We start from the raw sequence: 15,056 nt of genomic DNA, 5'->3' as shown, positions 1-15,056 counted from the left end.
CCTTTTCACAGAGCAGTTTGTTCTATAGAAACAAGGTGGCACTTCCTGCGGAGCACTGCATGTCGCCTCAGCGACAGCGCGTGAATATGAAACCATAACCGCTTCCACCTTGCTTCTGTGTGATCAGCTGTTGGAAATGCAACTGAATTTTCGCAAATGCACTGTGCTCTAATCATGCCGGATTGAATCATGTGGATTGAAGAAGTGCGCAGTAGTTGGCTGCAAAAATAGTAACTGGTATCTTAAGGAATGGAATGAATCTGTGTAGCCGAGTTTGCGGAGCATTGCTGCAACTGTCTGTACTTGTTACCTGCACTTAGAGATGTACGGCTTTCTTCGAGGATACAGAAATTTGCTCATGTGCCAGCATTGTATTGCTAACCTTCAAAGAAAGTGCTTCAACCCCAGAACTTTGGCAAGAGTGAGTACTGCTCATTAAACAATGACAAAGGGAGTAGTGCCGCTTCCTGTCATAGTACATTTCACGCACAGTATCTACGCACATCTACCCCAACTGGCACGGAATCTTACTCCCACTCTATCACCAACGTGTCAATAAGTGAATGGGCGCACGCTTCAATATATGCACACAATATAAGCACAATAAATGGCAGACTACACTGATAGTGCACCAATGGTTGAAGCTGAATGTTTTTGGACGGTCCACAAGAGTAATCAAGTTACTAGCGATAATACATCTTTGCTACAAGGTACCCACGCCATGAGGTGGCACCAGTAGTGGAACACTAGCACAATCTCTTTACAACTACGCCGACTACTGGCAGCACAGAGTTACCTGGAGAAACTACATTACAGGAGATGTGAGAGCCATGCGAGAAAAACAACACCGGGAGACACGAGAGAGGGGAGCGTCTCCACATGTTTAATAAGCAGATGGAGCAGCATTTGGCTGATGCATCTTCAAGGTGTATTGAATCTCCGAGAAGGTGCTGTTCCGATGCCCCAACTTGTGCACATTCCCCTGAATACCATGGCAGGAATACATGTACATGGGGCTCACTCTGCTTCTGCACACTAGAAAGATCAGCAGTTTGTCCAAGTGGCTCTTGGTAAGTAAGTAGATGAGCTAGGGCTGCGTGTGCTCCACTGTAAATAGAGCTGGTGATACAGTTGCTGGGATGTTGCTTAGCACGGAGCAGTCAATTTATATGGAACTTACCTTGAAATTACAGTTAAACTTCAATATAACCAACTTTAATATAACAAAGTTCTCTATATAACCAAGTACTTAACTTTTTATCAAATCATGTCCACAGAACACCTTGTATATAAAGAAGTGTGTTTGTGCACAATTTCAATGTAAAAAAATTTTATTGCTGCCGTGAAAGAATATCGAGGCAATACATAGAAACTTCCGCAGGTCCATATGATTGAATTACATGCAACTCTCTGGGAATGCAGCTCTCAAATCACACGCCGTGCGACAGAGAGCAGCCGCCGAAGCAGAGCAGGAAGACTTTCTTGCTGTTATGTTCCACATAAAGTCCAACTGAGATCGCAGTTCCATGCATGCCATATGCTGTGGGTGCTGGGGAAAGCATGTGAGGGTGAGCCGAGAAAGATGGTAATTCGCACTGTCTTCCCGCTTGAGAAGGGGAGGGGGTAATGCAAGGTACTGCAATGTAAATGGTCATTGCAGAGCTCTACAGGATGGCTAAAGGAGACATTAAGAAGGCAATCTTTTGACAAGTTCGAAGTGTTACTTTTTCAAGTCTGGGGCTTGGGACTGAATGCTACAGGCAAACTTTGACAGTGTGAATGATATTTGCTGCTGCAGCCAAAAAAAAAAAAAACAGGGGAGCCTACTTTAATAAAGTGGGATTTCCTTAATCTCTGATGGCAAGCCCAGACATCCTGGAGGGACTTGGCCATGGAAAGAATTCAGAAAACAATCCAGAAGATTCAAGGTAGCTCTGAGGACGCATGAAGGACATTTGCCTAAATTTCTCTTTAACACCATCCTGATGCAAAGGGGAAGCCCGCAATCTCATTATACATGTGTGTGAGGGCATTCTGGTGAAAGTGTTTTTTTGCATGCACTGCATTGTATGCCTGCAGAGGGGACAGTTGTTGGCGCTCTGTTCATTGAGTGTGGCTTCCGAAAGCAGGCGAAGAGAAAGGAAAATTGAAGGAGGAGATGCTGTGTCATTAATGTGTGGTTTGGTATTTCTCTGCAACTTTGTTTTCTCTTGGGGATCATCAGTTGCACTCTCTACCTACCTGATGCAGATCGAGAGGAGCCGGCAGACCATCCAGTTTGAGCTAGAGGACATTGACAGCAAACCAGACCAGGAGCAGCTGCTCTTTGAGATGATCCATGCTGTGAGTCACTCTACTCTCTCTTTGTATTCGGATACTCGCACTGGCAGCAGTGTGCACTGTGATTCTTTTAAATTAGGTATGCTTCCAGAAGCTGGTGCTCAAGTCATTTTCTTATTCCCATCTTCTTGACCTCTGTCCTTTTGCTATGTTTTAACCCCTTACTGTAGGCATTATTATTTTCTCGTGACAGAAAGTTAGACAGGCTTTTGTTTAGACCAGATGTGCCCATATGCACCTCAATTTTGTAAATCTTGCAAATCTTGCATACAAAAATAGCCTGTGTCATGGTTCAAGACACCATCCAGTTAGGGGTATATTTTATGACCATTCAAAAATGTGTTTTAATTAGGAGTGTATGAATATGAAACTTTTAGTTTATAAGCACATTTGGATAATTAAAAGCAAGTGCAAATTGGGTCAAATATTTTTCAAATTATAAAAACTAATAAGGCTTCCCCTTTATTGGAAACAAAAAACAAGGCACACCAATTTAACTGTTGCTTTCAGTCAGTCTTCACAGTGGCCAAGGGATTCCTGCGGCATTCATTGTCCACCACAAGTCATTACGCCAAACTTTTGGGGATTCCAGGCATAACTGAGAGTGGCCTTCTGAGTGAAGCTGTTAAACCTTGATGGAAAAAAAATTATTACCGAATTCATCTGACAGTGACTGTCGACGGTAATGTGAATAGTGTTCGAGCAATGTAGTGACAGACCGTATTCCTGAAGTGATGTTTATTTAACATGTGTAGTGCTAATTCTAAGGCTTTGGTTGCTTCGGCTGTATGCCACATACTTCGAGATCATCCCTTTTTACTGTGGCACTCATTTGCCAAGGTCACCTATGAGCATGGTGGCATGACGACTATGGTACGATGCCAATGCAATGACGATGGAATGAGGAAGAAGGAATGTTGTTGTTGGGACAACAAAGATGGTATAATGACAGCAGCATGACGACAGTGAAGTGTTGATTCCTGAATTATGACAATATTTAATGACAACAGTTGGATGACGACTGTATGGTGACGATGAGGTGATGACGGCGATATGTTGACAACTGGAAGAAGAAGGTGCGTAATGACATTGGCACGACCATGGCGGTATGACAGCGACTGTAAGGCAACTGATGCATGATAGCATCTGTCTGACGTTGACACAATGCCGATGATGATATGACAGTGGCAGCATAATCCGATTTCAGGATGACAGCATGATTACAATAGAATGATGAGCAATGAATGATGTTGATGGATCGATGAAGGTGGTATGATGACGACCTGATGATGTTACTGAAGTGGTGATGGTGAAACAACAGCGTGATGACCATGGCATGATGACAATGGTATGATGACGATTGTATGATGATGATTTCTTATGATGACAGCATGATGAGAGTCAGATGTTGAAGTTACATTGACGCAAATGTAATGACCACGACGGCATCATGACGACTGTATGGCAACGAATACGTGACGACAAATGTATGAGGACGACGCAGTGATGATGACGCCGTGACCTGAAAATAATGGAATGATTGTGAGATTATGTACTTAAAGCGGGGCTAGTTGGAATATCAAGATTTCCTGCATTTCAAGCGCTTTAAAGAAATAGGAAAAATTAAGAGAAGAGGAAAAGTGAAAGGATAGCATCCTACCTGTCCTTTCATCTTTCCTCTTCTCTTCATTTTTCCTATTTCTTAAGAGCACTGAAAATTCATGAAATTACTTATGTATAATGACAATAGTGTAATGACGACTCTAGCATAGAACCTGTATGATAATGTTGGTGTGACGATGATGGCATGATGAAGCTGGTATGACGATAGCACGACTATGACGGCATGACGACAATGGTCTGACAGTCAAATCAAATCAGTTTATTTCAGCACCAGAAAAGACAATACAACAGTCACAACAGTGATGCTTTGGGGTGAAAGCAAAAAGCCATCAAGGCTTGACGAAGGCTTTCACACCATTTAACACATAGCAAACGGCAACTTGAAATCATGAGTATTTATACAATGGCAAGACATGCCTCAGTATTGTATTGATTGCATTTTAAATGCACATAAAGAAAGGATGTTTGGAGAAAAACAATGGTAACATTCACTTATGTATAAATCTGTTTAGTGTTAGTGGCAGTAAATAGTTCATCATTTGGCAACCATACTTGGTACATGTGTGACGGATTTTTCGATCATCAGTGGCTTGCGTGCTATAATGGCAAGTGTGTGGTGTTAAATGCACTAAGTCTATTAGAAAAGAATCATGATTTTTTTGGGCTAGTACAATATCGCTTAAGTAAAATCAAATTGTAAATGCCAGGCATTAATTGTAAATTTAGGGCTTCGAAAATCGGTTTTGAGTGTGCATCGCCTGGAGCATCTGAAATTATACGAACAGCTTTCTTCTGTAGTCTGCATATTCTTCTTAAGTTCTTTTCCATCATGGTGCCCCATACTAGATAGCAATAACTTAGTGTAGATAAAAATAGAGTTATATAATAAAAGTTTAGTTCCTTGCGGCAAAAGAAAATGCAGGCGCGATAGGACACCTATGATGCGAGAAAGCTTGAAGTGAACAAGCTCAGCATGATTGTCCCATAGCATATTTGTGTGAAAAATCACTATAGGTTCAGTTTTAATTGTTTTCGGGCCAATCGTTAGGCTCAAATCGCAGTTTATGGGCATATTTTTGGCAGGAAAGAGTACTGATTTTATTTTAGAGGCGTTTAAAATTAACGAATTGCTTATGCTCCATGTGTTCAGTAACTCCAAGACACCGTTTGCTTTACCTACAAGTTTATGCAAATCGCAGTCCTTAAAAAATAAACTTGTATCATCTGCGTAAATAATGAAATTTGTGCTATTATCGAAGTTCACCAAGTCATTTACATAGATATTGAAAAGTAGCGGACCCAGGATACTACTTTGGGGCACGCCATTTGATAATCCTTTAAAACTGGACACACAGCCATTAATTTTAACGTTTTGCTGTCAGTGTTTCAAATATTATTTTATGACATTTAAAAAGTTAACCTGGAAACCATAGTGGTCTAGTTTTTTAATTAGTGTAATGTGGTTAATTCTATCGAAGGATTTCGAGAAGTCAACGAAAATTACAAGTGTATATGTTTTCTTCCCGAATGCATCGAGTATGATTTCTTTTTGCGTTGGTAGAGCAGTTTCTGTTGAACGCAGCTTTGTGAAACCAAACTGAAAAGGCTTCATAATGTGGTGCTTGGTTAAGAATGAAACTATCCATTTGTGTATGAGTTTTTCAATTTAGAAAAAACTGGCAGTATGAAAATGGGTATATAATTTCATATGTTATTCTTGTTTCCACCCTTGAAAATAACAAACTTTGGCTATCTGAAAATGCCTAGGAAAAGTGCCTAATGAAAAAATTAAAATAATTATATATTCCAAGACCTATAGATACAATATGAATAACATGTTTAATTGGCCGAATTTTCAGGCTGTCAGTGTCACAACAACTGCTGTTGTTCAGGAACATGAAATGAGCCGTAACCTCCTGTATAGTTACCGGAAACAGAAATGCACTTTCGCTTATTTGCGAGCCCATGAAACGGGTGAAATTATTGTCATGTGAGCTCTCTCCTATGGAGGTAAAGAATTTATTAAAAGCTTTGGCAAGGTCCGCACCAGTGAGGATCTGGTTGTCCACTGTAAGTTTAATCGGGTATGTGCTGCCATCTGAGCATGGATTAAGCAACATGTTTAACTTTTTCCAGATGGGCTCAGATGTTTTGGTTTTTTCAGGGTCGAAGAGATTACTGAAATATTCGAGTTTGCTTTTCGTTAAGAGAGAACTTGTAGTATTCCTGTGTTTTCTAAACACCTTAGTCTTCCTTGTCCCTCGATTTTAAAAAGCGCTAGTAAAGTGTATGTTTTAATTTTATAGCTTTAAGGCACTCTGAAGTAATCCAAGGTTTTCGTGCCTTGCGTGGCCACTTTTTTGTTTTGAATGGAAAGCACTTGTTATAGGCTTCTATAAAAGTTTCAGTAAAGATATTATACGCTGTGTCTGCATAGTTTTCACAGAAAATGGCGTCCGATTTTATCTTAGACATATAAGCAGTAAACATACTGTTACGGGGTTAAAAACAGTCGGACGTATATTTACAGCATAGAATGTCATTGACAACTTTCGAAAGAAAGTAATGACCTCGGTCGGTGAGGAGCTGTCGGGGGGCGCCGTGGTGAAGGATGACGTTCTCTAGGAGGAAGTCGGCGACATCGGTTGCGCAGCTTGTCGGAAGAGCCCGTGTAATTGCGTATCGGGTGGTGTAGTCTGTTGCTACAGCAATCCACTTGTTTCCCGAAGCAGACATAGGAAAAGGGCCTAAAAGATCAACACCTACACGGAAGAATGGTTCTGATGGTACGTCAAGTGGTTGAAGGTGACAAGCAGGGAGTGTGGTCAGCTTTCTGCGTCGTTGACAAAGGTCACACGCAGCGACATAACGGCAGACGTCATGGTATAGACCAGGCCAAAAGAAGTGCCGACGAACGCGGTCATAAGTCCGTGACACGCCAAGGTGACCTGCAGTCGGTACATCATGAAGCTAGGCGAGAACAGTCTGGCGCAGATGCTCCGGCACAATGAAGATTCGGGCAGGGCCGTCCAGGCGCATGTTAGAGCGGTACAATATACCATCTTTGGAGTTCGAACATGCGAAGTGAAGGATCGGGCGTCGTTGAAGTGAGCCGTTGAATAAGGTCTTGTAAGGAGGCGTCCCGACGTTGTTCGGCTCCAATATCATGAAAAGCAGCCAGAGAGAGAGAACGGTGACAGGTATGCCGGCCGCAGAAACGTCAGGAGGGTTGACAGGATGGCGCGACAAGCAGTCCGCCTCTTGATGTAACTGGCCGGTCTTGTATACAACTGAATAGTTGTATTCTTGAAGGTGCAGAGTCCAGCGGCCAAGGCGCTCTGAAGGATCTTTGAGAGACGAAAGCCAACAAAGAGCGTGGTGATCAGTGATGACTGTGAACTGGCGGCCGTACAAATAGAGGCGGAATTTACCCACTGCCCAAACGAGAGCCAGGCACTCGCATTCAGTGATGGAATAATAATAATTGCGCTCAGCAGAGGAAAGAAGGCAACTGGCGTAGGCAATAACACGTTCTCGCCCTTGTTGTTTCTGTGCCAAGATAGCGCCAATACCGTGGCCACTGGTATCTTTACGGACTTCTGTTGGAGCTGACACATCAAAGTGAGCGAGAATGGGCGGGGACGTAAGCAGCCCAATCAGCTCAGTGCTTGCTCAGGGCCCCAAATGAATGCAGCGTCTTTCTTGAGCTGATTGAGAGGGTGTGCAGCGTTCGCAAAATTTAAGACAAACCGATGGAAGTAGGAGCAAAGGCCCAAGAAGCTGCGAACATCCTTGGCACATGTTGGCATGGGAAAGTCTTTCACTGCCCGTATTTTATCGTGATCAGGGCGTACACCAGAAGAATCGACGAGATGCCCGAGCACGGAAATTTCCCGACGACCGAAGTGGCACTTAGACGAATTTAGTTGTAGCCCGGCCTGACTGAAAACAGATAGGATCGTCGATAGGCGTTCGAGGTGTGTTGCAAAAGTCGGCGAAAAACGATCACGTCGTCCAGGTAACGAGGCAGATGGACCACTTGAAACCATGTAGGAGGGCGTCCATCATTCGTTCAAATGTGGCCGGGGCATACTTTGAACTGATACAGGCCATCGGAAGTAATAAAAGCTGTCTTCTCGCTGTCCATGTCATCGACGGCAATTTGCCAGTAGCCGGAGCGAAGGTCGATGGACGAAAAATATTGTGCTCCATGCAGGCAATCCAGGGCATCGTCAGTGCATGGTAGCGGATAGACGTCCCTCTTGGTTACCTTGTTGAGGTGCCCATGGGTTGCAAGAAGGTTCGATGATGTCTCGAGAAAGCATCTTGTCAACTTCATGTTGGATGATATGTCGCTCAGTAGGCGAGACGCGGTAGGGTAGCCGATGGATCGGGCTCGCATCACCGGTGTTTATTCGATGTTTTACGAGAGATGTTTGTTCTAGAGGGCGCTCTCCAAGGTCGAATATGTCCCAGTATGAGGCAAGGAGGCAACGTAGTTCTTGAGCACGCTGGGGCGGAAGATCGGGAGCAATCATTTTTTTTTAAGGCATTCAAGTCTGAAGGGACAGGGGGCGAAGCCAGCATTGAACACGAGGAGCTGTCACAAGTTAAAGCTGAAATGTGGTAGTATCTGGCTGGCGTTAATTGCGCCAGGGATATTCCGCGCGGAAGTACTTGTGTACAGAGTCCAAAGTACACAAGCGGAAAGCAGGACGTGTTGTCCGAAATGGTAGTGACGGTGTGTTGAAAAGCGACGTTATGCAAGAGCAGGACATCCTGATTAGGGGATACGATGTAGTCACCGTCTGGTACAGGTGGAACGGGGGAGACACCTATGCAGGTAACGGCACGGTGAGAGAGGCGAATATGCTCTGTGGAACATAGCCGTATCGGAGCACTATCGGGAGGGTCAATAGCGGCAGGTAGAGAGAGTTGCACAACTTCAGCAGAACATTCTATCAAAGCGGAATGTGTAGACAGAAAGTCAAGGCCCATGATGAGGTCGTGAGGGCCCAGTGCTCTAGAACATAAAATAAAACAGAAGTATGATGTCCGGCGACACTCACGCGAGCCGGACACATGCCAATAACGGCTGGTGTTCCACCGTCGGCGACGGGGCAGGAGTGAGGACTTTCTTGAGACGGTTCCGAAGCTGAGCATTCATAACAGATACGTGCGCGCCAGTGTCAATAAGAGCCGTAACAGGTACACCATCCACGTTTACTTTAATGAGGTTCCGATGTGTGGGCAGGGCCAGAAGAGGATTTCTGCGTCGGGTCGGTTTGGCAGCATCACCTCCAGGTGCTGCACCCGTTAGTTTTCCGGAAGGGTGCGCCGGAAGGAGCTAGGGGACGGTGATCGGCGAGGCGCAGGCGATTGGGAGGAGCGGTGACGTGGGGAAGGAGAGCGGCTAGAGCGGGTAGGCAGAGAAGTCTTCCCCAGAATTTACTGGGTGCGTTTGCGGGGGGGAACCGAGGAGCAGCATGAGGGTCTTGGGATGGGTGGTAGGACCAGGGAGTCGAATTCCACAAAAGCCGGCAGTGATGTGAAATATGGCCGATACGGCGACAAGTGAAGCATATAGGCCTGTCCTCTGGAGTACGCCATTTGGCCGGATTGCGATACCGCGTTGGGGCATTCAGGCTGTGGGTGCATATGGCAGTGCTAGACGGAGTGTAGTCAGGCCGATTAACTGAGCAGACGTTGGTCAAGCCAACGTTGGCCAATTATTGGCGCACGACGAACTGGATCAATGAGATGGTCACCTGCCAATTGTCGGGACCATGGGTTGGGGTCGTGACAGGAGATGAGGCTTCTATTTCACGTCAGATGGTATGTAGAATGACATCAGAGCGATTGGACGTAGGCGGAGATGCGGAGGTCTTCGCAGGTGGACGTAGCAGCCATGTTGCGAAGGCGGGGAAATGGCTGGGCAATGCGGCGACTCTTGGCTTCTTCAAACCGCTGGCATTTGATAATAATGGCTTGCACAGTGGAAGAATTCTTGAACACAAGGAGATGGAAGGCATCATCTGCTATGCCCTTAATGACATGCGCAACCTTATCAGGTTCGGACATCTTCAGATCCATTTTGTGGCACAGAGTGAGCACGTCCTGGATGTACGTGAGGTAGGATTCAGTGCACGTCTGGACACGCGAAGCGGGGTCTTTTTGGGCGGCGCGCTGACGTATAACAGGCTTGCCAAACAAATCTTTGAGCTTCTGTTTACAAATGTCCCAGCTGGTAAGTTCCTCCTCGTGAGTCTGAAACCAGATGCGTGTTGTTGGGGTCTCGGTGCTGACGCCCGTTATTGCAAATGGGTCGCAAGCCCCAAGGGTAGCGTTGGCCTGGCGGCCTGGGGCACTGGAAGCATCCGAAGGTCCCGGCAAAGCATGAGAAGACTGGTAACAGAACAACTTGTTTATTCTAACATAGCAAAAGAGCGGCCGGTCAGGTCGACCGAAATGGAGAGACGGGAGAGCACGTAACTCAACAGTACAAATCGGAGCCTCTCTCCTGGCGTCCGGGGGCAGCTGCTCTTATACTCTCGGCGTCGCGGGCCAGAAGGAAGGTCACGGGATGAGCCCACGCGACGGCGGAGCATGAGCCCACGCGACGGCGCGCACGGTCGAGCCGAGAGACATGCTGAACCGAGTGTAGTGACGCATCGCCAACCCGCCGACGGACAGACCTCCTGGCACCTCACTTGGGGAGCTCCGCTCCCCGGCTGCCGCGCTTTGACAAGCGTGGGCACACACACACACACGCACGCACGAAGACACGTGGCACTGAAACACGCCTGGACACGCTTGGCGGGGAGGCGTTGCGGCGGCGTCGAACGGCCCAAAATGTCCGCCGCTTTGAACGAAGCCCCGGCGTCCGTTGCATCCGCGCCGGCATTACCGCGCGTTGTAGGCGAAACGTAACAGACCGCCCCGCCGGGGGAAGGAGATCCCGATGGTCAGGGGACTGCATCCGCTGTCCGGAGGGATGTCGCTCGATGATGCTCATAACCGAAGTCGGGCGTCCGTTGGCGTTTCTTGAGCGCAGCGCACAGAGAAGGCCTCGTTCTCACGTTCAGGTTCACACAGGACACTGCAAAGTGACTTCGGGAGAGTTGACATTTTTGTTCTCGTTTCCGGCAAGCGTTAGAACCACGCCTGAAAGTCAACCGCTCAGTCAGCAAGCACGGCACAACCCTCACTAAGCCCTGCCAGGCTCTTTCCCCTTTTATACTGCTGCCTAGTTCCTTACAGTAGTTTAGCAGCACTCAGAACGCGTCCACAAATCGGAAAATTGCACTAGAAAGCACATCATCACTTTGAAACACTACACAAAAGCAATAAGTTAAAAAAAATCCTGCCTCAGGAAGAAAAACATCCGTAACAAGCAATTTTGAGGCTGATTCCCACGTTAGGGGCTTCGACTTAAGCCATCGGCGTTACCGTTGAGACTCCCCTTTTTGTAACGCACCTCAAAGGAATATTGTTGCAAAGCGAGGCTCCAGCGCAGGAGGCGGCCATTTTTGGGAGAGATGGTCTGCAGCCATTGGAGAGGGCAGTGATCCGTTTCAATGATAAACCTCGAGCCGGCTAGGTAACATGACAATTTCTGAACGGCCCACACGATACACGCACACTCTTTCTCGGTGGCGCTATACGCCTGCTCACGACTCGTCAGCTTACGACTAGCATACAGGACGGGGTGTTCTACTTCTCCATTTTCCCGTTGGCACAGTACAACGCCCATGCCTCGCTCACTAGCATCACACTGAACAACGAACCCTTTTGTGTAGTCGGGCGATCGTAGCACAGGCTGGCTTGTTAGGGCGCTCTTTAGGGCGCTAAAAGCTCTTTCCTTTGTCTCATCCCAGACGACTGTTTGCGGCTCTGTCTTTCTTAGAGCATCCGTCAAGGGAGCCGCGATATCAGAGTACCTGGGGATGTACCTCTGATAGTAGCCGGCGACACCTAAGAACGACCGAATATCGGTCTTCGTGCGCGGTTGCGGGAAGTCTCGCACAGCGGCCACCTTTATTTCAGAGGGGCGGCGACGACCCCGACCAATCACGTGTCCGAGGTAGACAACCTCGGCCTGTGCTAACTGGCACTTGGGAGCCTTGACTGTCAAGCCCGCATCGTGCAGGCGGGTTAGCACTGCCCGCAAGTGCGCCATATGCTCAGGCCAGGATGCGGAGAATATCGCTACGTCGTCTAGATACGGTAAAGCGAATTCTTGCTGTCCCCGCAACACTTTATCCATGAGGCTTGAAAAGCAGTATGGCGCGTTCTTCAAACCAAAACTCAAAACTTTAGGACGGAATGTCCCCATTGGTGAAATGAATGCCGCATACCTACTAGCCTCTTCTGTAAGTGGAACCTGCCAATAACCCCTGACAAGATCTAGGGTGGAAATAAACTGAGCGCTACTCACTCTCTCAAGGCGCTCCTCGATGTTAGGGATCGGATAAATTTGATCCTTAGTGATGGAATTAAGCCTGCGGTAGTCGACGCAAGGACGAGGTTCCTTGCCCGGTACCTCAACTAAAATCAAAGGGGAGGTATAATCACTCTCACCCGCTTCAATAACACCGAGCTGTAGCATTTTCTTTACCTCAGCCTCCATAATATCGCTCTGGCGGGGTGACACCCGGTACGCCTTGGATCGTACTGGCTCTGGGGAGGTAAGTTCTATGTCATGAGTAAGGACAGAAGTCCTACCAGGCCTCTCAGAGAACAGACCTTGAAACTCTTGTAAGAGCTGGTGTAGTTCGGTTTTCTGCTCAGGCGACAGCGATGCTTTACTTATTAAGTCACTAATGACTTGATCGGTGTCTTTCCTGTTCGTCACTGAGCCTAGTCCCGGAAGCTCGACCGGAAGCTCTTCTAACTTTCCCGCATCGGGAATTTCCTCTCCAGTATCTGGTGCCTTTAACGCTACAGGCTCAATTTTATTCAGTTCGGGCGTGCTCTGAATACCAGCTTGCTGCGCCTCTGACCCTTTCTCATCGTTCGACGTCGGTCCCGCAACTACCGCCTTTGCAGCGAGCTCCCAAACCTTCGATCTGGTTAAGGCCTGAACGCTAGCCTCACCAAACAAAAGCCCCTTCTCGCGCAGGAGGTGATCGGACCTGTTCGAAAATAGGTACGGGTACTGGGGGGGCAGCATAGATGACACTGCGGCCTCCGTCTCAAGTGCTCCGAAAGGTCCTTCAATAAGCACTTTTGCTACCGGCAGACACACGCTATGAGCTTCCACTGCTTGCTTGATCCATGCGCACTCGCCCGTGAACATATCGGGTTCTACGTAAGAGGGGTGAACGACATCCATCGTAGCTGCGGAATCGCGAAGCACTCGGCACTCTTTCCCGTTCACGAGGAGGTCTCGCATGTAAGGCTCGAGAAGCTTCATGTTCTCGTCAGTGCTGCATAAAGACAAAAACACGACTTTTGGTTTTGTTTCTGGACACTGCGCCGAAAAGTGACCCGGCTTCTGACACGTATAACACACGCGCACTTGCCTCATCTCGAACCGCTTTCTGCGTTCGGCTTCGGCTGCCGCCGTCTCCTCACGTTCGGTCGGACACTGCGCCGAAAAGTGACCCGGCTTCTGGCACGTATAACACACGCGCGCTTGCCTCGTCTCGAACCGCTTTCTGCGTTCGGCTTCGGTTGCCGCCGTCTCCTTACGTTCGGTCGGACTGCTTTCACTCGCATCCGAACTACGTGTGTCCCCCTTTGCTCTCATGGGTGTGAACTTCGGCCTCTCAAACTTGGAGCCAAATTCACCCTTTTGACCGTCCTTAGCTCCGCGAGCCCGACGCGTCACAAACTCCTCGGCTAGCTCAGCGGCTCTAGCCACCGTACTAACGTCTGGCCTATCCAAGACCCAGTACCGCACGTTCTCAGGTAACCGACTATAAAACTGTTCTAGCCCGAAACACTGCAGAACTTTCTCGTGGTCACCAAACGCTTTCTCTTCTTTGAGCCACTCCTGCATGTTTGACATAAGCCTGTACGCAAACTCTGTATATGACTCACTTTTGCCTTTCTCATTTTCCCGAAACTTCCGACGGAACGCCTCCGCTGACAGCCTGTACTTTTTTAGCAGACTCGATTTCACTTTGTCGAAATCCTCTGCCTCCTCTCTCTCCAAGCGAGCGACTACGTCGGCCGCCTCGCCGGGTAGCAAAGTGAGCAAGCGCTGTGGCCACGTTTCCCGAGAGAACCCCTGCTTCTCGCACGTTCGCTCAAAGTTAACCAGGAACAAACCAATGTCCTCTCCAAGCTTAAACGGCCGCATCAGGTCAGTCATTTTGAACAATACTCGTTCTCCTGCACCGTGTGCCTGACTTCCATTACGAGCGCGTTCCATCTCTACCTCGAGACGCTTCATTTCCAAAGCGTGTTCGCGCTCTTCTTTTTCTTTCTGTTCTATAAGTTCGCGCTCATGTCTTTTTGCCCGCTCCTCAATGGTCTCAAGGCAATCCGACAGCTTGTCATCCTCAGCTTCTAACTCAAGAATAGCCCTTAGCAGTTCTGGTTTTCTGAGTTTGTCTGAGACATCCAGACCCAACTCTCTTGCAAGCTCCAGCAATATCGGTTTGCGCAACGACTTCAAATCCATGGCTGCTCTGAATGCTGCTTTCTCTACTGCCTACTATTGTCTTGCCGCAAACTAACCCGGCAGCAACGACAACCACAATTACCAGCTCTGTTTCTAACACTAACAAAAGCCTGGCAAAACTCAGAAGAAGAAAGTCCCGCACTCACCAAACCTCGCAGCCAAGACTTCAGCGCAGTCGTTCCGCTGCAGGCAACCAGTCATCACACAGGGCTCGTTGCACTGCTCCCGGATGGTCGTTGTGCTGCTCAGCATACATTCAACCGCATCTCTTCGCTGCTGGCCTCCGTTGTCGCGATCTCACCGCTGGCAACCAGCTGTTGGGGTCTCGGTGCTGACGCCCGTTATTGCAAATGGGTCGCAAGCCCCAAGGGTAGCGTTGGCCTGGCGGCCTGGGGCACTGGAAGCATCCGAAGGTCCCGGCAAAGCATGAGAAGACTGGTAACAGAACAACTTGTTTATTCTA

At 47.8% G+C, this 15,056-nt stretch overlaps 1 protein-coding gene across 1 annotated transcript in view; it reads left to right on the top strand.

Moving 5' to 3' along the window:
* Positions 1-15,056, top strand: part of LOC126535566 (mitochondrial-processing peptidase subunit alpha) — a 254,117-nt gene that overhangs the window by 85,035 nt on the left and 154,026 nt on the right. The window contains exon 7 of the mRNA XM_055073207.1: positions 2,251-2,343. Coding sequence (XP_054929182.1) covers positions 2,251-2,343 — 93 coding nt within the window. The remainder of the gene's footprint in view (positions 1-2,250; positions 2,344-15,056) is intronic.

The sequence above is a fragment of the Dermacentor andersoni genome, chromosome 7, assembly GCF_023375885.2.
Source record: "Dermacentor andersoni chromosome 7, qqDerAnde1_hic_scaffold, whole genome shotgun sequence".
In the NCBI taxonomy this organism is placed as follows: domain Eukaryota; kingdom Metazoa; phylum Arthropoda; class Arachnida; order Ixodida; family Ixodidae; genus Dermacentor; species Dermacentor andersoni.
The sequence above is the reverse complement of the archived record's forward strand: the minus strand, read 5'-3'. Positions and strand labels throughout refer to the sequence as shown.